This window comes from Bos javanicus, chromosome 3 (genome assembly GCF_032452875.1).
Source record: "Bos javanicus breed banteng chromosome 3, ARS-OSU_banteng_1.0, whole genome shotgun sequence".
NCBI lineage: Eukaryota > Metazoa > Chordata > Mammalia > Artiodactyla > Bovidae > Bos > Bos javanicus.
In genome coordinates this window covers 44,869,697-44,891,171 of record NC_083870.1, presented here as the reverse complement: position 1 = coordinate 44,891,171, position 21,475 = coordinate 44,869,697, and the positions used below count along the sequence as shown (strand labels likewise).

At 37.5% G+C, this 21,475-nt stretch overlaps 1 protein-coding gene across 2 annotated transcripts in view; it reads left to right on the top strand.

Annotated features, from left to right (window-relative positions):
* SNX7 (sorting nexin 7) overlaps nt 1-21,475 on the top strand; it is a 118,516-nt gene that overhangs the window by 78,979 nt on the left and 18,062 nt on the right. For both annotated transcript variants that reach the window (XM_061411112.1, XM_061411113.1), the window contains exon 8: nt 17,065-17,217. In XM_061411112.1, the coding sequence (XP_061267096.1) occupies nt 17,065-17,217 (153 nt within the window). The remainder of the gene's footprint in view (nt 1-17,064; nt 17,218-21,475) is intronic.

The following is a 21,475-nucleotide window of genomic DNA, read 5'->3' as shown; positions in this document are numbered from 1 at the left end:
CCAGAGGCTATTCAGTTTTGATAGTTCATTATTAATTGTTCAGTCTTGGACAAGTTAGCTAATTTCTTGTCAACTTTGTTTCTTATCTTTGATAGGGATTCAGACAGAAAAGAGATTAATGTCTGAAAAAAACTCAAGAATTCACTTGATTAAAAGTCTAATGTACACACTACGTCAGCAAAGATAACATTTCAGTCACTAGACTTTTTGATCTATCACCTAAATATTTTTGAGCACATCTCCCCACATGTGTATATTTTAAATTTACAAATTATCTCTACTTACACTACTATATTTATATATTTTATCTTTATTATAAACTATGCATGTAAGTTAAAAACATTACATAAGTTAAATAGAAGGTGGTCAAAAGGTACAAACTTCCAGTTATCAAATAAGTGATGGGAATGTAATGTATAGGGTGGTAACTATAATTAATAATACTCTATTGTATATTTGAATTGCTAAGAGAGCAAATCCTAAAAGTTCAATAGATCTCATCACAAGAAAGAAATATGGTAAATATGTGTGGTGATGGATGTTAGCTAGACATCCATGTTATGGTAATCATTTCTCAATATGTACATATATCAAATAATTTTGTTGGACACTTGAAACTAATATAATGTTTTTTGTCAACTGGCTCCCCTGTTCATAGGATTTCTCATGCAAGAATACTGGAATGGTTCCCCATTTCCTTCTTCAGGGGATCTTCCCAACTCAGGGATCAAACCTGCATCTCTTGTGTCTCCTGCAGGCAGATTCTTTACCACTGAGCCACCTGGAAGCCCCCAGTAAAAAAGAGTTTTCTCCTGCAGGCAGAAAACTGATCTGTGAAGGTCTATAAAAGAAATGTTTAGATTTGGCTTTGAAATAATTTTTAACTTTATTGAAACCTAATGATAGTATGGCATATCATTTTTCTAGGCTTTAATTATGTTCTTCTGAAACAAATATAGGAAATTATACCTAAAGAATTAAAAGACTTGATTAAAATTTTTTTTTTCAGGAGCCATATCATTTCTTTTTTAAAGGTTTATATTAATAGGGCTCAGGGAAACAGTAGGAAAAATTAATCCTCTTCTGTCTTGTATGTTTTTACTGTGCTTCTGTTGTGCAGAGGAGATCACTATACTTCCTAAAATGGGGCTGTTTAAATAATTGGCTTTCTGTTGCCTCCAGTGTCATGATTCTTCCTTATTTGAAGGATGTTAATGGTGTTGGAGGTACTGACTTGAAAGGTGATGTGTCAACTCCGTTTGTGGGTGTTTTATGACTTAATTTGTCATTTTAAGAAAATGCATTGTGTTTTACTGAACAAGTTACATTTGGATAATAAAATTGGCAGTGAATTTCAGGAAGAGAGGTTTCTACTTTTAAAGAAAAGTGTGTATTATAAAGTATATAAAAAAGGTACGCACGTGTGGTAATCACATGAATGCTTGAGCAGCATTGTATAATCAAGCATCTAATTTTTCAGACACATCTTACCTCTCTCACAAATCAGAAAATAATGTAATTTTATTGTTAAGAACCCTCTTTTCCCTCCCCTGCAATTTAATTAATACTTGTTAAGAAGAGGTAGCTGTCAGATTAGAACTGAATTTTAGAATTTTCTATTGTCTTTTGATGGAGTAGCAATCTAAACCTTTTTATTTAGGTATATTATTTCAAGGACTTTCAAAATGATAATTCCTCAGCTATTCTGATTATGAAGAGAAATTTTTAGCATTTGAATAAATAGATTGAATGGTTATTTTTTTCCATAAAAGGCAATAATAGAGAAACTATTTAAAAAGAAAAAAGTGAAGATATTCTTAAGTAAGAATAGCTGTTATCCTCAAGTTGTATTATTTTGCTCAGAAATTTTGGTGATACATACCTTTAGGATAAGGTATAGCAGCTTGTAAGTTTCTGTGGTGTTTCACAGTGTAATAAAACAGTCCTTGGAAAGGAGTGGTGAAACAAGACTAGATTTGTTACTAATATTTCACCTTCCTGAAATCATTAATTTATTCTACAAATACTTATCACATTTCTAAGTAGTAAGTACTAAGGATAGAATGGTCAAACATGTAACATGGCTCATGTTACAACTTATATTGTAACAGGAAAGTGCATAAACATACATAAAATGATTGTCCTAATGAATGTTAAGGAGAGGAGCAGCGGACTGAGAGGGAGAGAATAGTGAAAAAATACCTACACTGTACATAAATGCTGTTCTGATAAGAACTATCTGAGGAACTGGTACTTAATCTGAAATTGAAGGAGGTACTACATAGAAGATTTAAGGTAGAATAATTTTTAGAAACCATACTTTATTTGTCTTCTTTGATAATCTCTTGATCAAAAAGTTTTAGAATGTTTTTTCCATAAAGGTCTTCTATACTTTTTCATAAGTTTATTCCAGAGTATTTTATATTTTGTTTGTATTTGTCATAAATTATTACTACATATTTAAAATGTTTTCTTTTCTAACTTTTGTTGTGCTGGAGTATAGAAATATAATTTACTTTTTCATATTTATCTTTTATCAGCAATCTTCTAAATCATTTAAAAAATAATTTTTTATAACTTCTTTATATAATATTTGAAATTTTTTATGTAGAAAATCTTTTGGGTGTATATTAATAGTTTTGTCCTATTTATTCAATCTTTATACCTTGTATTTATTTTTGCATTCTTATTGATCTGGCTAAAAGATGCCTTATAAAGTTATTAGTGATGGGACATCCTTGTATTATCCCTGATGCTGTTTCTGTTGTTCAGTTGCTAAGTCATGTCCGACTCTTTGCGACTCCCATGGACTGCAGCACACCAGACCCTTTTGTCCTTCACTATCTCCTGGAGCTGCACATATTCATGTCCATTGAGTCAGTGATGCTATCTAACCATTTCATCCTCTTCTGCCCCTTTCTCCTTTTGGCTTCAGTCTTTCCCAGCATCAGGGTCTTTTCCAGTGAGTTGGCTTTTCACATCAGGTGGCCAAAATATTTGCCGGGGACCAGCCCCGGCTGATCCCCACTCGAGAAGGAGTCTAGGGTGAGACACCTTCCAATATTGAAGCTTCAGTTTCATCATCAGTCCTTCTAATGAATATTCAGGGTTGATTTCCTTTAGAATTAACTGGTTTACTGATGCTAAAGTAAATTTTGGGGGGATTTTTTTCATTAGTAATGATGCTTGCTAAACTTTTAAAATTACATATTTTTAATCAGGCTAAGGCAGTTTTTATTTACTCCTATGTGATGACAGGTTGATTCATAAGTGGGTGTTGAAATTTATTGAATGGTTTCCTGTACCAGCTAATGTAGTATGATTTTCTCCATTATTCACTTAATTTGATGATTTATACTAAGACATTTTCTCATTTTAACCATCCTTGGATCACTGAGATAAATTCAACTTGGCCCTTGTTTGATTTGGCTAGTTCAACTTAAAATTTAGGACTTTTGTGTTTACATTTCTGAATAAGAATGATTGGTCATCATGTTGTATATTTCAAACTTATACATTTTCTGGGGTCAATTATACCCCGGTTATTTCTTCCGTCCCCTAATAAAGCTGGGGGACAGGGGAAAGAATGATTTGTAATTACCATTGTTTGTATTAGAAATGTCAGTTTTTGTATCAAGGTCATGCTATCCTCCTTAATTTCAACATGCTAGAGTAATTTGTGTGACATTGTGACTATTTATTAGGAAAAGAACTTTTCCAATAATGCATTAGGAGCAGACCCTTGTAAGTGTTCAGATGTTAGGAGCTCCATCATAGTATTGGATAGAGACAATCACAGGGTGAGGAAGAGGGATGCTTACTTGCTATACTAGTAAATCAAGCATAAGTGATGAAGGGTGAGTGATTTAATAGTAAGGTGGTTTTTTCTTAGAGAGGTAAGTGAAATTTTCCCTAGATTGCTGTTTAGAAGTAACAGATCAAAGTAGTTGAAAAAAGTTTGACTTTTCTTCTATCATCCTGGCCGTTATTCCTGAAGAAATAGACAGTGAGGAAACTTCTTTTTCAATCTGTAATTTTTATAAATGATACTTTGATAAAACTTGGTAACCTTGGCAATTAACTCACCTAGAATTATCGTGCCAATGTGTATTAATTCCTTATTAAGTATGTAGTTCAGCAACCAAGGAGATTTACTTCTAACACATTGTAATGCAGTGTGTAGTTCAAACATTTTTATCAAAAGTGTTTATTTTCTTTGGTACAGGGAAGTTGGAATGTATACCCCAGTAGTCTTAGAGACACATCTATGACCAATGCAAGCTTAACGTTTCTTTAAGATCTCCTGTTTTAAAGTTTCATATAAATATCACTACTCCATAATATATTTATATTTATGTTAATTTAAATATTTTTCTCTGATCGCCATAAAATATCTATATCAAGATTATGCCATGTTTTTTTTTTATGACATTGATGATCCTCTAGATTATCACTGAGTATTGATGTGGATATAGAAATCCCAATTTAAGAAACACCCATCAAGGAATTCTGTAACTTGTCTCATCATGAAACTGTATCTGAGTTGGGAGGAATTTCCAGTTGAAGGGAAGATTTACCTCTGTGACATCAGTATGCCAAAAATTGAGTGAGAAAAAAAAATATTTCACATAGGGGCACTGTGCCTAGTAGGTACTCTTGACACACAGCAGATTTCAACGAATAGTTCTTGAATGAACTAATATATTTTCTAAAAATTAATCTCTGGTAAATAATAAAAACTAAAGGCTTAAGAGAATGTTTGGAAGTATAGGGGGTCTTCTTAAGTTGCTGGACAGGTTTTTTTTAGTTATGAGGAAGTATACTTTTAAGGTCAGTTAGGCTAAGGTCCACCTGCATTTTTTATCTTAGGATTTATCATTCCATAATCAGTAAGACTGATTTAAGGTCAGTTAGGCTAAGGTCCACCTGCATTTTTTATCTTAGGATTTATCATTCCGTAATCAGTAAGACACTATCTCTTGTATTAGAGAGAAATAATGTATTGATGTGATGTGATAACCTAGTTCCTCAAAATAGAGGTAATTTCTGGTCTTTTTGGTCTTGCTCATCTGATTTGGAGGAGGGCCTAATGGCATGGCCTTACATGGACTATATAGCCTGACTACATTTTCCGTTTCAGTCACCAGCACTCCCAGACATCTTGGGGGCATTTGGGGAGCTTTCTGACCTATTACCATCTCTTTGTTTCCCCAAAGTTGTTCTTTTTACATGCATGCCCTCAGTAAGGATTCCCTAACTTAGTAGAGGAGAAGGCAATGGCAACCCACTCCAGTACTCTTGCCTGGAAAATCCCATGGATGGAGGAGCCTGGTAGGCTGCAGTCCATGGGGTCGCTAGGAGTCGGACACGACTGAGCGACTTCACTTTCACTTTTCACTTTCATGCAGTGGAGAAGGAAATGGCGACCCATTCCAGTGTTTTTGCCTGGAGAATCCCAGGGATGGGGGAGCCTGGTGGGCTGCCGTCTATGGGGTCGCACAGAGTCAGACACGACTGAAGCGACTTAGCAGCAGCAGCAACGTAGTATAAGTAAACTGGCAGATTCAGTCAGGACATTTCTGAACCCTACAATAGTCCTTTCATAATCACTTCAGAGTGCCACTTTAACCCTAACATGTATTCAGTGCTTAAGTCCCAGGCACTTTGCTAACACATTATTCAAAACAGTCCTATGAAGTGAGTACTTTCTTTCTCCTCATTTTACAGATGAGGAAATGGTTCAAAGGTAGGAGGGAAAAGTCCATTTGCATGGTTCAGTTCAGTGCAGTTCAGTCTGTTGTGTCTGACTCTTTGCAACCCCATGGACTGCAGCACGCCAGGCTTCCCTGTCCATCACCAACTCCCAGAGCTTATTCAAACTCATGTCCATTGAGTTGGTGATGCCATCCAACCATCTCATCCTCTGTCATCCCCTTCCCCTCCTGCCTTCAATCTTTCCCAGCATATGGGTCTTTTCTAATGAGTCTGCTCTTCACATCAGATGGCCAAAGTATTGCAGTTTCAGCTTCAGCATCAGTCCTTCCAATGAATATTCAGGACTGATTTCCTTTACGATTGACTGGTTGGATCTCCTTGCAATCCAAGGGACTCTCAAGAGTCTTCTCCAACACCACAGTTCAAAAGCATAAATTCTTCAGGACTCAGTTTTCTTTAGAGTCCAACTCTTACATCCATACATGACCACTGGAAAAACCATAGCTTTGACTAGATGGACCTTTATTGGCAAAATGTCGGACCATGGTATAGCCAAGCAAATACAGTGAAATAATTATTGTCTCCATTGGTAAATATAAAAGTTCTTGCCTCTGTATTGGAAAAACTTTGAAAGAAATAGCATTAAAAGATCAACCTTAAATCTTAAGAGCAAAAGTCCTACTTAATCATCTTTAAGCACACTTTATTCTTTTAGAAGAAAAGCCTAATTATTTTTGAACGTTTAGTATTAGATCAAATATATACACTCTGGATACATGGAGGGTTACCAGGTGGCTGAGGTGGTAAAGAATCCCCCAGCCAATGCAAGAGACACAGGCAGGAGATGCAGATTTATTCCTGAGTAAGGAAAATCTCCTGGAGGAGGAAATGGGAACCCATGCCAGTATTCTTGCCTGGGAAATCCCATGGACAGAGGAGCCTGGTGGGCTATAGTCCATGGCATCTTGAAGAGTCAGACATGACTGAAACGACTGAGCACATACTCACTGATGCATTGTAAATACCTCTTATATAGCTTATGAGCATATCAGTTCAGTTCAGTTTAGCTGCTCAGTGGTGTCCGACTCTTTGCAACCCTATGGACTGCAGCACACCAGGCCTCCCTGTCCATCACCAACTCCCGGAGTCTACCCAAAGCCATGTCCATTGAGTCCGTGATGCCATCCAACTATCTTATCCTCTGTTGTCCCCTTCTCCTCCTGCTCCCAATTTTTCCCAGCATCAGGGTCTTTTCAAATGAGTTAGCTCTTCACATCAGGTGGCCAGAGTACTGGAGTTTCAGCTTCAACATCAGACCTACCAATGAACACCCAGGACTGATCTTTAAGATGGACTGGTTGGATCTCCTTGCAGTCCAAGGGACTCTCAAGAGTCTTCTCCAACACCACAGTTCAAAGGCATCAATTCTTCAGCACTCAGCTTTCTTTATAGTCCAACTCTCACATCCATACATGACCACTGGAAAAATCATAGGCTTCACTAGACGGACCTCTGTTGACAAAGTAATGTCTCTGCTTTTTAATATGCTGTCTAGGTTGGTCATAACTTTCCTTCCAAGGAGTAAGCAACTTTTAATTTCATGGCTGCAGAGGTGATCCCATTTTATAAAATTTGTGTCCAAGCTTTATTATAAAATATTTTTGGCAATTTATTTGTGTGAAATATGCTCTTTTCAGCAATATTTTAAAATATTTTTTCATATTTTATTTGCAATCCTATTTTATTCACTACCCTAACTTTGATTATATCCTATTTCATTCATTAGCCTAACTGATCATACAGTTCTTATCTATATTATTTTATTTATAAATAGATATTTCTGATATAATTTTCAGGGCCACAGTTTATCACAAAGAAAAAAAATTATCTTTATTTTAGGATTCTAAAATGTTCTATCACGTATCTTTTTTATTAAGTTAATAAAATACTAATTTTCTGTGAAAAATTTTAATCATTTGTTAAAGGTAATAAACTATATTTGCATGGATTTATATAACTTTTCTATAAAATTAGATCTATTTCTGATGGTTGTAGGAAAGTATATTCTTACAAATTTAAATGTAATAGAACAATAAAATATACAAAAGGCCTATTTTAACAAAAATTATGAAAATTCTATGAGGTTTTTTCATTTCACTTTCTAAAGTCAGCTTTGAGGGAATAAGGAGGAAAAGTCCAAGGTGGTTAATTGGGTTTGAGGGACTCTGCACCTGTGATTGCCTTAGCTGACGCATGCCTTGGCAGACATGTACTTCATACACTGAGTAACTATTAAAAAGAGTGGAATGGTTTATACCTGTTTAATGGTTCCCAGGGCTATCCCTTAGAATGTAGCTCTTTTTGCTAGCAATAATGAATGATCCGGGTGGATTCGTCCAAATCATTTTACCCACGTTCCCTTGACTCGTGACAAACATACACAGTGTGATATAACCACGGTTCAGAGCTATAAGTGACGTGAATGGAACAAGTACATCTGTTCTTGGCTCCTTAGCCATCAGGTCTTTCTCTAGATATCTTTGAACTTAATCAAAGAAACAAAACAAGAAGCAACACCCTTCACCTGAAATCTAGGATACCTCCAAGTTGATGGGATATGACATGAACCTCATGTATCTTTTATTCTTTGGTTTGACACCCACCTCTTAGACTGTACTTAACTGGTTGAGAAATAATGAAGTATCAGATCAAATCAGATCAGTCACTCAGTCGTGTCTGACTCTTTGCGACCCCATGAATCGCAGCACGCCAGGCCTCCCTGTCCATCACCAGCTCCCGGAGTTCACTGAGACCTACGTCCATCGAGTCAGTGATGCCATCCAGCCATCTCATCCTCTGTCATCCCCTTCTCCTCCTGCCCCCAACCCCTCCCAGCATCAGAGTCTTTTCCAATGAGTCAACTCTTCGCATGAGGTGGCCAAAGTACTGGAGTTTCAGCTTTAGCATCATTCCTTCCAATGAAGTATAGTAATTATGTAATATGTTGATACTGTGTGCGTGCTAAGTTGCTTCAGTCGTATCTGACTCTTTGCAACCCCTCTTTGCAATGGATTGTATTCCGGCAGGCTCCATCCATGGGATTCTCCAGGCATGAATACTGGAGTGGGTTGCCATTTCCTCCTCCAGGGGATCTTTCAGACTCAGGGATTGTGTCTTAAACATCTCCTACATGGGCAGGCAGATTCTTTACCACTAGTGCCACCTGGGAAGCCCTTGTTGAAGGCTTGATATTAATGGTGGATTATTTTTAGCACGATCTTTTTTTTTTCCCATTGTTATTTCATTATTTTTTCCTCTGTGACCCCCGTCCCTTCTCAGGGATTTTTTTTTTTTTTTTTACACTTTGTAAGAATTGGAGTAAATTTTTAGTGAAATATGTCACCGGGTTGACCCCCAAAAGTTGTTTGATGTATACCTTACTCTGCATGACTATTACTGTTGTCTTTAGGCCTTCATTTCCTCTTACCCTACCTGACCTGTTCTTCCAGTGAATGTTATCCAGTTTAAAAGACCAGATGATCTTTTCTTCCAGTGCCCACACTTAATAAATCACTTGTCAACCCACTACTGATTTTGTCTCAGGGTCTTCTCCTCTCAGATCCCCTCATATCTGGAACCTGATTGTTATGGTCCCTTCCTGGTCCTCTTCCCTAAAATTCTTCAGTGATTCCACTTGTTTTTTTCTTTAATTAAAAATCCAGATTCCCCCTCCCCCTGGGAAATTCTTTTAGTATCTGGCAGTTGCGTGTCTCTTTTTCCTCTTTTCAGTTCAGTTCAGATGCTCACTGGTGTCTGACACTCTTTGTGACCCCATGGATTGCAGTACTCCAGGCTTCCCTGTCCATCGTTAACTCCCTCCTAAGCTTGATCAAACTCATATCCATCAAGTCGGTGATGCCATCCAACCATCTCATCTTTTGTCGTCCCCTTCTCCTCCTGGCTTTAGTCTTTCTCAGCAAATGAGTCAGTTCTTTGAATCAGGTGGCCAAAGTATTGGAGTTTCAGCTTCAGCATCAGTTCTTCCAATGAATATTCAGGACTGATTTCCTTTAGGATTGATTGGTTGGATCTCCCTGCAGTCCAAGGGACTCTCAAGAGTCTTCTCCAACACCACAGTTCAAAAGCATCGATTCTTTGGCGCTCAGCTTTCTTTATGGTCCAACTCTCACATCCATACATGACCACTGGAAAAACTATAGCTTTGACTATATGGACCTGTGTAAGCAAAGTAGTATCTCTTTTTTCTTCTTTTGCTCTTTTCCCACTCACACTCCAGGTACCAACCTTGACAAACCACTTGCAGTTTTTAGAAACTTCAAAGTAAACTTGCTTCTAGGACTGTACACCCTATTTGCTTTACATGAAATGTATATCACATTTTATCTAGTTGTTTTTATTTTTCCCCTTAGGCGTGAGTTCTTGGGACAGACTCAGTTTTTCACCCTTCATCTTAGTTCTTAACATAGGAAGTAAGGATGGATGCTGAGTGAGTGCTGCTGGATGAGTGAAAGGGAGTGAGCCAAATCGTCATAATTTTTCTTGCTGTTTCCACAGTCCCTGTGCAGATTAATTGGTTTCTTTCTTCCTGTCCTCCTTCCTTTCCTACTGGCCAGAATCTTTCAGTGGCTTACTTTTTCCTATAGAATTCATTTTATGCTCATTATCATTTATACCCTCTAGTCGTCAGTCTTCAGTTGGCCTGTCCAACTATATTTCCCATATTTCATCTTATGCATGTGTTAGCCACTCGGTCATGTCCAGCTCTTTTCAACACCATGGACTGTATAGCCCACCAGGCATCTCTGTCCATGGAATTCTCCAGGCAAGAATACTGGAGTGGGTAGCCGTTCCATTCTCCATGGGAGCTTCCCGATCCAGGGATCAAACCTGGGTCTCCCACATTGCAGGCAGCTTCTTTACCATCTGAGCCTCCAGGGAAGCCCATGTTTCTTCTTAACTACCTCCAAACCTATTTCTTATCCATTCTTTTATCATGCTTTATACCATAACATCTTTGTGGTTTTATTCATGCCACACCCTCATCCATTCATTGCCTAGCAGTTTAACACTTGGAATGTCCCCTACCCCTGTTAGAATCAATCCTCCATTCTGTATCTTTCTATATTCTAATTTAATTTTTTTCCTCCATTATTATATATATCACATTCTGCTTTGAATGATTGCCTTTGGTTTTTGTTTTATTTTTGCATATCTATTTTCTGTTAGAATGGCTTCTCTGGTGGCTCACTGGTAGAGAATCCAGCTGCCAATGCAGAAGATGTGGGTTCGATCCCTGGGTTGGGAAGATCCCCTTGAGAAGGAAATGGCAACCCACTCCAGTATTGCCTGAGAAATCCTGTGGACAGAGGAGCCTGGGGGACTGTAATCCATGGGGTCACAAAAGAGTTGGATAAACAACAACAACAACATTCTATTAGATAACAACTCTTTGAGGTAAGAGCTGAATTAGTTTAAAGCTGAAAGCCATAGGGTTCAGTTCAGTTCATTCACTCAGTCATGTCCAACTCTTTGCAAACCCATGGACAGCAGCAAGCCAGGACTCCTTATCCAATACCAACTCTCAGAGTTTACTTAAACTCATGTCCATTGAGTCGGTGATGCCATCCAACCATCTCATCCTTTCTTATCCCCTTCTCCTCCTGCCTTCAATCTTTGTCAGTATCAGGGTCTTTTCCAATGAGTCAGTACTTTGCATCAGGTGGCCAAAGTATTGGAGTCTCAGCTTCAGCATCAGTCCTTCCAATGAATATTCAGGGCTGATTTCCTTTAGGATTGACTGGTTGGATCTCCTTGCAGTCCAAGGGATTCTCAAGAGTCTTCTCCAACACCACAGTTCAAAAGCATCAATTCTTCGGTGCTCAGCTTTCTTTATAGTCCAACCTTCACATCCATACATGACCACTGGAAAAACCATAGCTTTGACTAGATGGACATTTGTTGGTTAAAGTAATGTCTCTGCTTTTTAATATGCTGTCTAGGTTGTTCATAGCTTGTATTCCAAGGAGCAAGCATCTTTTAATTTCATGGCTACAGTCACCATCTGTAGTGATTTTGGAGCCTCCCAAAATAAAGTCTGTTACAGTTTCCCCATCTATTTGCCATGAAGTGATGGGACCAGATGCTATCATCTTAGTTTTCCGAATGTCGAATTTTAAGCCAACTTTTTCACTCTCCTCTTTCACTTTCATCAAGAGGCTCTTTAGTTCTTCTTTGCTTTCTGCCGTAAGGGTGGTGTCATCTGCATATCTGAGGTTATTGATATTTCTCCTGGCAATCTTGATTTATACAGCTTGTGCTTCATCTAGCCCAGCATTTCTCATGAGGTACTCTGCATATAAGTTAAATAAGCAGGGTGACAATATACAGTCTTGACATGCTCCTTTCCCAATTTAGAACCAGTCTGTTGTTCCATGTCCAGTTCTAACTATTGCTTCTTGACCTGCATGCAGATTTCCCAGGAGGCAGGTCAGGTGGTCTGGTATTTCCATCTCTTTAAGAATTTTTCACAGTTTGTTGTGATCGACATAGTCAAAGCCTTTGGCATACAGGCATGGTAACTTGGGGCTTTTCTGCTACACGTAGCTACAGGCAAGGTAGCTTGGGGCTATTTAGTCACTCTGGAAAGAACATGTGTTTTGACTTGGTTTGAATCTCTATGATGCCACAGAAAGTTATGTGATCTCCTTTGTATATTTCTCGCAGTTTCTCCTTTGTATATGTCTCCCAAAAGCTAGACAATATTACAAAGTTTGCAGCATTATAATGCAGATTAAATGAAATAATGTATGTAAAGCCTATAGCTTAATACGGTGGCCTGTAGCAGAAATACAATAAATCCTCATTATTATTGTTGCTGTTCCTAGTACTAAAGTATTGAAGAAGGATATTGTTTTGTTTTCCTGAGCTCTTAGTATTAATGGTTTTCATTTAATCGTGTGACTTCTTTTTAGCTGAATATAACTGAAGCTAGAGATTACCACATTAGCCTGTGGTTAAATCTAAATCATTATTTTCACTATGTTACATTCTTTTATTACTTATTCTGATATTTCAACATTTTCCTGGCAAAAAGGATTGTTTACTTCTTCAGTTTTTCCACCAACAGAGGGCCAATTTTCCAGTATTTGTGAAATGAATGATTCAGACTTTAATCTTTTAAAACTCAGTCTTTATGTTGTTTTGCGATAGAAACTATGAATTGAATTTCCTACTTTTAGAGTTATTGAAACTTTGCCATGTGGTTAGAGGAGCTTCTTTGGTGTGCCAGGCACCTAACATGTTATTCTCCCACTTAGGTGAAATTATATTGAGTATTTATATTCATAACCTTGACTGTGCCATCTGTATGGACAGTTTCTTGTACCGTCCATATTTTAGCAAGAACTTGCTAAAATTGCAGTCAACTAAGGGAAGGGAGATCTAATAATATGTCCTTATAAATTGGTAGGAAAGATATAGTCCAGATTATTTCTAATTTGAATTAAGTATTTTGTGCTTATTATCAGTTAGAGTTGCCTAAAAGTTAAAATTACAGGAAGATGATTCAGTGTGAGGAAATACCTAATGTCACTTTCCTGTTTTTCAAACTAAAGTCATGATGGAGTCATCAATAAAAATGGTATATATATATATATATATATAGCCAGCAAAAATAAGAATTGGTAATATATATTTAGAATGAATTGTATAGAATTGGATATATTATCATCTACATTGGTGAGAATAAATCAAGAAATTGCACTGGAAATTAATACCTAGATCCTGGCAGAGGAATAGAATATTTCCAGAGACTAAAATACTGGAAGAGGAGAGGCAGTCAGCTCCCATTTCACCAGCTGGTGATGCTTGTGATAGATAACATTTAGTAGGCAAATTGTCAGATACTGTGAACATCAGTTAATCTGTACATTATCTCAGGCAATTTTAAATAAAAATTTCTTTGGGATAGGTATCATTATTTTTATGTTCATTTTGTAGATGAAGAATCTAAGCTTTCAAAAAGTAGTCTACCCAATGTCATACAGCTTGTGAAAGACCAGTATGGAGTCTGAGATCAGTTCAACCTATCATTAGTCATATAATCTCAGTGCCATGCTGATAAGGCTACAAACCTTTCTGTGGATTGGAGTGAAGTCAGAGAACAGGACAGGCCTTTTTTTTTTTTTTTTTTTTTTAAACTTTACATAATTGTATTAGTTTTGCCAAATATCAAAATGAATCTGCCACAAGTATACATGTGTTCCCCATCCTGAACCCTCCTCCCTCCTCCTTCCCCATACCATCCCTCTGGGTCGTCCCAGTGCACTAGCCCCAAGCATCCAGTATCGTGCATCGAACCTGGACTGGCAACTCGTTTCATACATGATATTTTACATGTTTCAGGACAGGCCTTCTTTAAGAATGCAGTAGCTCTGGACCAGAGCAGAAGCACCAGCCAGCCTAGGCACCCTAACAAGGGCTAGCAAGATGGGGAGTTGCAGGTTGGTAAAGAGAAGACTGTTGTAAAGCCCTTATGGCAGTGACACCATTTTAAGCTCTATCAAGAGGGGAAGCAAAATGAACATATGATTTAGATACTGTTTCCTGAAACTACTTTCAGTAAAGAATTTTACAGGTCATCCCACTCTAGTACAGAGCAATTTTAGACTGCAGAACCTAAGCGGAAGAGAAAAAGTGTAGTTACAGTTGGTATAGTTACCTCTTGATCCTAGATATAAAAAAAGACATTTTTCTAATCATTTCCATCTGGCTGTGAAAATGGGAAGATTTGCTCCAACAACCCAGGGAAATGAGGTTTTGTAACCAGCGCATGAGCTTTCTATGGATCCTGTTTGAGTTTGGCCTGTCAGTAATTTTACCTTAGCTTATTCGCCAGCATCCAAAGTCCACTATTAGACTTTCCATTAATTTCCTGTTGGGTTTCCAGGTGGCACAGTGGTGAAGAATCCATCTGCCAATGCAGGAAATGTAAGAGACACGGGTTTGATCTCTGAGTTGGGAAGATCCCCTGGAGTAGGAAATGGCAACCTGCTCCAGTATTCTTACCTGGAAAATTCCATAGACAGAGGAGCTTAGTGGGCTACAGTCCATTAGGTTGTAAAGAGTCAGACATGACTAAGCAACTGAGCATATATACCCACACAACCCCCTTTTAGACATCCTCTATGATTTAGCAAAATAATCACCCCATAGAGTCATTAGTTCAGTTCAGTTCAGTCACTCAGTCATGTCCGACTCTTTGCGACCCCATGAATCGCAGCACGCCAGGCCTCCCTGTCCATCACCAACTCCCGGAGTTCACCTAAACTCAGGTGCATCAAGTCAGTGATGCCATCCAGTCATCTCATCCTCTGCCATCCCCTTCTCTTCCTGCCCCCAATCCCTCGTAGCATCAGGGTCTTTTCCAATGAGTCAGCTCTTCGCATGAGGTGGCCAAAGTATTGAAGTTTCAGCCTCAGCATCAGTCCTTCCAATGAACACCCAGGACTGGTCTCCTTTAGGATGGACTGGTTGGATCTCCTTGCAGTCCAAGGGACTCACAAGAGTCTTCTCCAGCACCACAGTTCATAGGTACCCATAAAAGTAAGAAATGGCCTCACTGAGATAGTTTACAAACAAAACAAGAAAGTTAAGGGAAAAAAAAAAAAACCTACATATTCCCACCATACACAAACCATGAAAACCAACCCTACATATGAAATAGATCTCCCATAGGTAATAAAGAGTCAGACACGACTGAGCAATTAACACTTTACATTTTACAGATAATAAAAGATTTATATAATACCAAACATCTAGTCTGAGGGAAATAAAAGCAAATATGGCTGCGATGAAATAGAGTCAGAGTGAAATTTCATAGCAAAATGAATGAATAAAAAGTGATATTTTAAGCAAGCATTGAAAGTAAAATAATTTTTTTTTTTAATTCTAAGACATACATTATTACCTTTTAGCATGTCTGTAATGGGGACCTTCTTAAATGACAGCCTCTTTTGAATACTTGGATTCAAGGAATAGTAGTAATGTATAATGCCCCTTTTATTAATAAAACATGGGAGAAATGGTGTTATTTCTGCTTAACTGTCCCTGCCTTTGGTCTCATTCAATAAAACCTAGAGCCTTTACCGTGGACTGCATAGTAAGATCTGGTCACCCAACTGCTTCTCTGCCTGCGTGTCCTAGGATCTTCCCTCTTTTTTAACTCTGCCACCTGCTACAGTCATACTGGTCCCCTTGCTCTTCTTGGGCCATCCAGACATGCTTCTATCTCTAGACTGATGCCCTGTGTTTTCTCTGCCAGGAATGCTTTTCCTGCTAAGAACTGCATGATTCACTCTAAGATCAGCTTTAGATATGACACTTTCTTATTTAGATTTTCCCCAGCCATCTTATCTAAAATTGCATTGTTCTTATACTCCTTATCTACCTTTCTCCTTCATTTTTCTTTTTGGCACTTATTATCAAAGGATAGATATTTCATTTGTCTTGCTTAGGCTTTGTCTTTCCTGATAGAATATAAGTTCTGGTACAAGCAGGAATTTTTGTCTGTTGTCTTCATTATTGAATCTCCAGGCCCTTGAAGAACGCCTGATACATAGAAGGCACTTAATAAATATATGTATGCTGAATATTGGAATAAACAAAATATGGATAAATATATTAAAATTTATATAAATATAATGTGTTAGATTTAAGCAATACATTGGTGGGTTCCATGCTCAAATGTTGCTGGGTGATTTGAGGAGGAAGTGTGACTGTCACACACAGCTTGTCTAATGGCGTGTGGACTAGGTGTCACATGTCCTGAGATATAAACCTGCCTCTGTTACCAGCTGAATGGAATGTAGCTAGTTAATCCCCTGGGCCTCCAGGTTGGACTGAATAATCTATATGGATGTTATAACACGTCAGTTAATTGAGCATTCTGGTCAAAACAGTTGAAAAGTGAGAAGCAGGAAAGACAAGCTGAAGATGTGAAACCGTATCTTTTAACATAAATATTATCACCACAAACAGTGGTAATGAGAGAGTTATTGCAAAAGAATTTTGAGATTACTTGTAGTTCATTTTCCTTTGATTTATAAATAGTGAAACTGAGGCCCAAGGTTTGAGAGATTTATCCAAAGTCAAGTGCTATTGGTCGCAGACCTTAGAACTCTACATGATATCTCTGACTATACTGGCGACTCTTCAAAAAAAATATTCTTGTGCTTTTTAAAAATATATAATATTCATCTTAGATTCAAAGAATTCACTTAGTGGCAGGAATGCATAGATCAACTGATCTCTCTTTGTGATCTAATTCAGCTTACGGAAGAGATTGGAAAACTGGAAGATAAAGTGGAGTGCGCTAATAATGCCCTGAAAGCAGATTGGGAAAGATGGAAACAAAACATGCAAAATGATATCAAGTCAGCATTTACAAATATGGCTGAGGAAAACATCCTGTATTATGAACAGGTAATTAGTGATATGCAGTATTGCTTTCTTTTAAAAAAGTTATCCTCTCTCTTACTTTCTGTTTGTCTTGTGTTAAAGGAGTCTGTTCAGGAACCAAGTGTCACATTCAAAATCCTCTTTGGTGGCTCAGTGCCAGTGGAGCTGCCAGTTAATAGAGCATCACTAAACCCACCCATCAACACAAATGTGTTTCCCTGTAAGAAGGTGATGAGCTTTCCTTCCTCCACAGCATGCCCAAGTGCCTAATTTGAGCTGAGCTTGCTGTGAGAGAGAATTCTGCTATCTTCATGTAAAACTCAGAATATAGGGGAAGGGAAAAGAAGTAAGTGCCATTTTGCACAAATGGCACCCCACTCCAGTACTCTTGCCTGGAGAATCCCATGGACAGAGGAGCCTGGTGGGCTACAGCCCATGGGGTCGCAAAGAGTCAGACACGACTGGGCAACTTCACTTTCACTTTCACTTTAAGATAAGACTCAGGATGACAGGAAGCGATTTAAGAAGTAGCCATAAGAAAAACCCGAATGTAATATTTATTAATGAAGCAGACAAGAAATGACAAAACCACCATGAGTTGTATTCATGACTTTTAGCAGTTATACTGAAGTTGTTTTGACCAGTGCCAAATTGAAATGGTTTCATAATATATTATATAAAAAGCTACAAATATTTTATATGTTACAACTGAGCTTATTTAAACACTGATGATTTTTTTCATATTTTCCTATTCCCTAATTTTAAACAATACCGATAAACTGAACAGAATCTTATATATGAAAAAAAAATTAAATACTGTCATTTTGTTTTGTTTGTCTTCCCTTCGGTTTCTTGTCTATTATTTCCCTAATTTTAAACAATACAAATAAACTGAACAGAATCATATATATGAAAAAAAATTAAATGCTACCATTTTGTTTTGTTTGTATTCCCTTCAGTTTCTTGTTTTGGCAGGATCTGACATCTTCAAAAATCATTTGATCAGGCTTCCTAATGATTCTCCTATCTGGTTAAAATTTCGTTTCCTCTCCTTTTCTTACCTGGGCTTCCCAGGTGGTTCAGTGGTAAAGAATCCTCCTGCCAGTTCAGGAGACACTGGAAACACGGGTTCTATCCTTGGGTCAGGAAGATCCCCTGGAGAAGGAAATGGCAACCCACTCCAGTATTCTTGCCTGGAAAATTCCGTGGACAGATGAGCCTGACTGGTTACAGTCCATGGGGTCACCAAGAGTTGCATATGACAGCCACTGAGCATGCATGCTCCTTTTCTTGTATTGTTTGCAAAGTCAGAAAAGAAACAGAAGTTTGAATGAGCAGGAATTTAGTTCAGATCTTATACCTTCTGTCCCTTCCATCCCCACCTTTCCTCTGTAGCTATTCAAAAGGTCAAAAAAGAGCATTGGTTCCCTCTAGTTTAGTTTGGTTGGTTTTGTTTGTTTCTTTCTTTGTTTACCCTAGGAAAAATGCCTAATCAACATTTTGCTTTTCAAATGATTGTCTTTTTTGAACACAGTAGTATTTATTTTCAGTGAATTTTATGCTATTGCTTGCTTCATCTAGCTTATTTGAACATACTTTTCCTAGAAGGTATATATAAAAATACATCTTTAACCTTATCTCTGTCTGAATATATGACTATATGAAATTGATACATTAAGAAAATTATATTTTGTATTCTGTAGTGCTTGCCAGGTTAAAGGTACTTTAAAATATTTTATATTTTGCAAGATTATCTAACTAATACTGATATTTTCATTCAGCAAGAAATACTTGAGCCCCTACTACCACCACCCACTGTGCTGGGTCCTGGAGAGACCACAGTGTGCAAGACAAACACAATCTCTTTCTCATGTGGTTACAATTAAAACAAAATATTATAATAAAAAGTATAATAAGATCCAGGATAGGAAGACTTTGCAGAGGCATCTAACCTAATCTAGAAGGAAAGAGGACGATTCCTCAGAGGATATATTTAAGCTGAGTCCTGAATAATGAATGAGAGGTAGTGAGATTCAGATGTGAAAAAGAGAGTTCCAGGAAGAGAAGACATGCACAAAAGCAGAGAGGTGAGAGAGAACATGTTCAAATTACTGAGGTTCCTTTTGGGAGAATGGTGGAGTAGAGATAGTGTTGAAATGAAAAATGAGGCTTGTAGAGGAGGAAAATGTTTCCCTCAACCCTCATAGGATCCCTGGCTGGGTCTGAAAATGAAACTGACAAAGATAAATTCATAGGAGAAAAAGCATACAAGTTGAATGAATATAAGTTCTTTGTGGCACAGGAGCCTTCATCAACAAATCAAGATCAGAAGAAACAGATCTGAGTATTTTTATGCTAGGTTTGATGAAGATTGGGTTGTCGTGTAGAGAGGGATAGGTTAAGGAGTATAACGTAAGCCCAGTAAACTGAGGGAGACTTAGCAGGGCCTTTTTGTTAAGAGTCTTCTCATGTCCTTGGCTTCGGAGGTGTCTTTTCATGTCCTTGGCTTCAGAGGTAAAGATGCACCTTTCCTCTGGGGATGAGGATCCCACCTCTTACTTGAGGATTTTATGACTTGCCTCAGGAGATAAGGGTTGGAAGAAGGTCAGAGTGACCTTCCGCTTCTATTTCTCAAACTCATTCGTCTTATATGATAGTGTGTCATATTTTGTGTTAGTATGTCCTGAACACTATTAGGCTGAAAGTGAAAGTGAAGTCGCTCAGTCGTGTCCGACTCTTTGCGACCCCATGGACTGTAGCCTACCAGGATCTTCCTTCCATGGGATTTTCCAGGCAAGAATACTGGAGTGGGTTGCCATTTCCTTCTCCAGGAGATCTTCCCGACCCAGGGATTGAACCCGGGTCTCCCACATTGTAGGCAGACGCTTTACCATCTGAGCCACCACGGAAGTCTGAAGAAGGCCTTAATAAGATTTGTTTTTTATTTCTCATTCTAAGGGAAATGGGAAATGCCATTAAAGAGTTTTCAGCAGGGAAGAGACAATTTGGACTTGCCTTTTAGAATGATCACACAGGCTATATATGGGTCATAGTGGAACAAAACTAAACATATTGAGCCTGGTTAGAAACTGTAGCAACAGAGACAGAGAGGTAAACTGACATAGAGGTTTCGTGGCAGCAGGCTACAGATTGGAGGACAGATTTAAGTGATTTTCTTTTTAGCAAGTGGGATTGGAAAGATCGTTTTCTGCCTCCCCTCCTTTTTTATTCTACATTAACAACCTTAAGTAAATTAAAATATCTAAAAGGAACTCCCCATAAGTCTCAGATTTTGAAATGGTTTAAAATATTTCTGTTGGATAAAGCAGATTTGTCACTATATGCTTTTTTTTTTACAACTTTAACTGTTTTAAAACCACAGAAATAACTTTATCTTTCCTTAATGATAGAACATGGCCACACTGACGTTATAGGAGTGCTATGACAATTAATAATTGAAATAATTTTTTAAGAAAATTAGAATATACATTATACTATAAGTGATTATGATTATGAAACATATTAGGTTATAAAAATCATGTGACAAACACTCAATACTATGTTGTGTTCTCATGATAATGTCTGCAGAACTTAGTTCTAAGTTTGGGTTTTTAATTTTCTTACGAGAAAATGTTCATAGTAGTTCCATTGAACTTCAACTGAAATGTTCAGATTTTGACTATACCTCTCACATAAATGCACACTTTTTTTTATTCTGATAGATTGCACTCAGTTTATACAAAATACCATCTTCTTAGAAATAGTTAAATTAGCATCACTGTGCCATATTGCCGTATTGCAAATTTTGTCCCTCACAGTAGTTTATATCTATGTTTTTAACTCGTTCCTCCAAGTGAATTGTATTTCTAAATCTTACTAAAATTATATCAAGTGTACGGCATTTTAGATGGAGATATTTGGAGGAATCATTGGTTTTCTTTATTATAACTTCATAGGGTCTCTGCAGCTCAAGTTATTTATTGAGTTTTTTCCTGAGTGAATAACTTTTAACTGATTTGGCACATGATTCCAGGCATAATCGGAAATTGAAGCCCTTATATAATAAAGGCTTCCTAATTAACACACAGACTGTATGGCCTGAAACAGCAACAGTCTGCTGTTATCTGTTAACTTCAGAATATGTCAAATATATAAGGAAGCAAAATGTTGCAGAATCTTTCCAGTTCCTTTTTAATTTAATCACATTATTATGAAAATACTTCTTTTTTATCAACATTTGTAAAAAAAAAATAATAATAATAAACCCCCAAAGGGGTTTGCT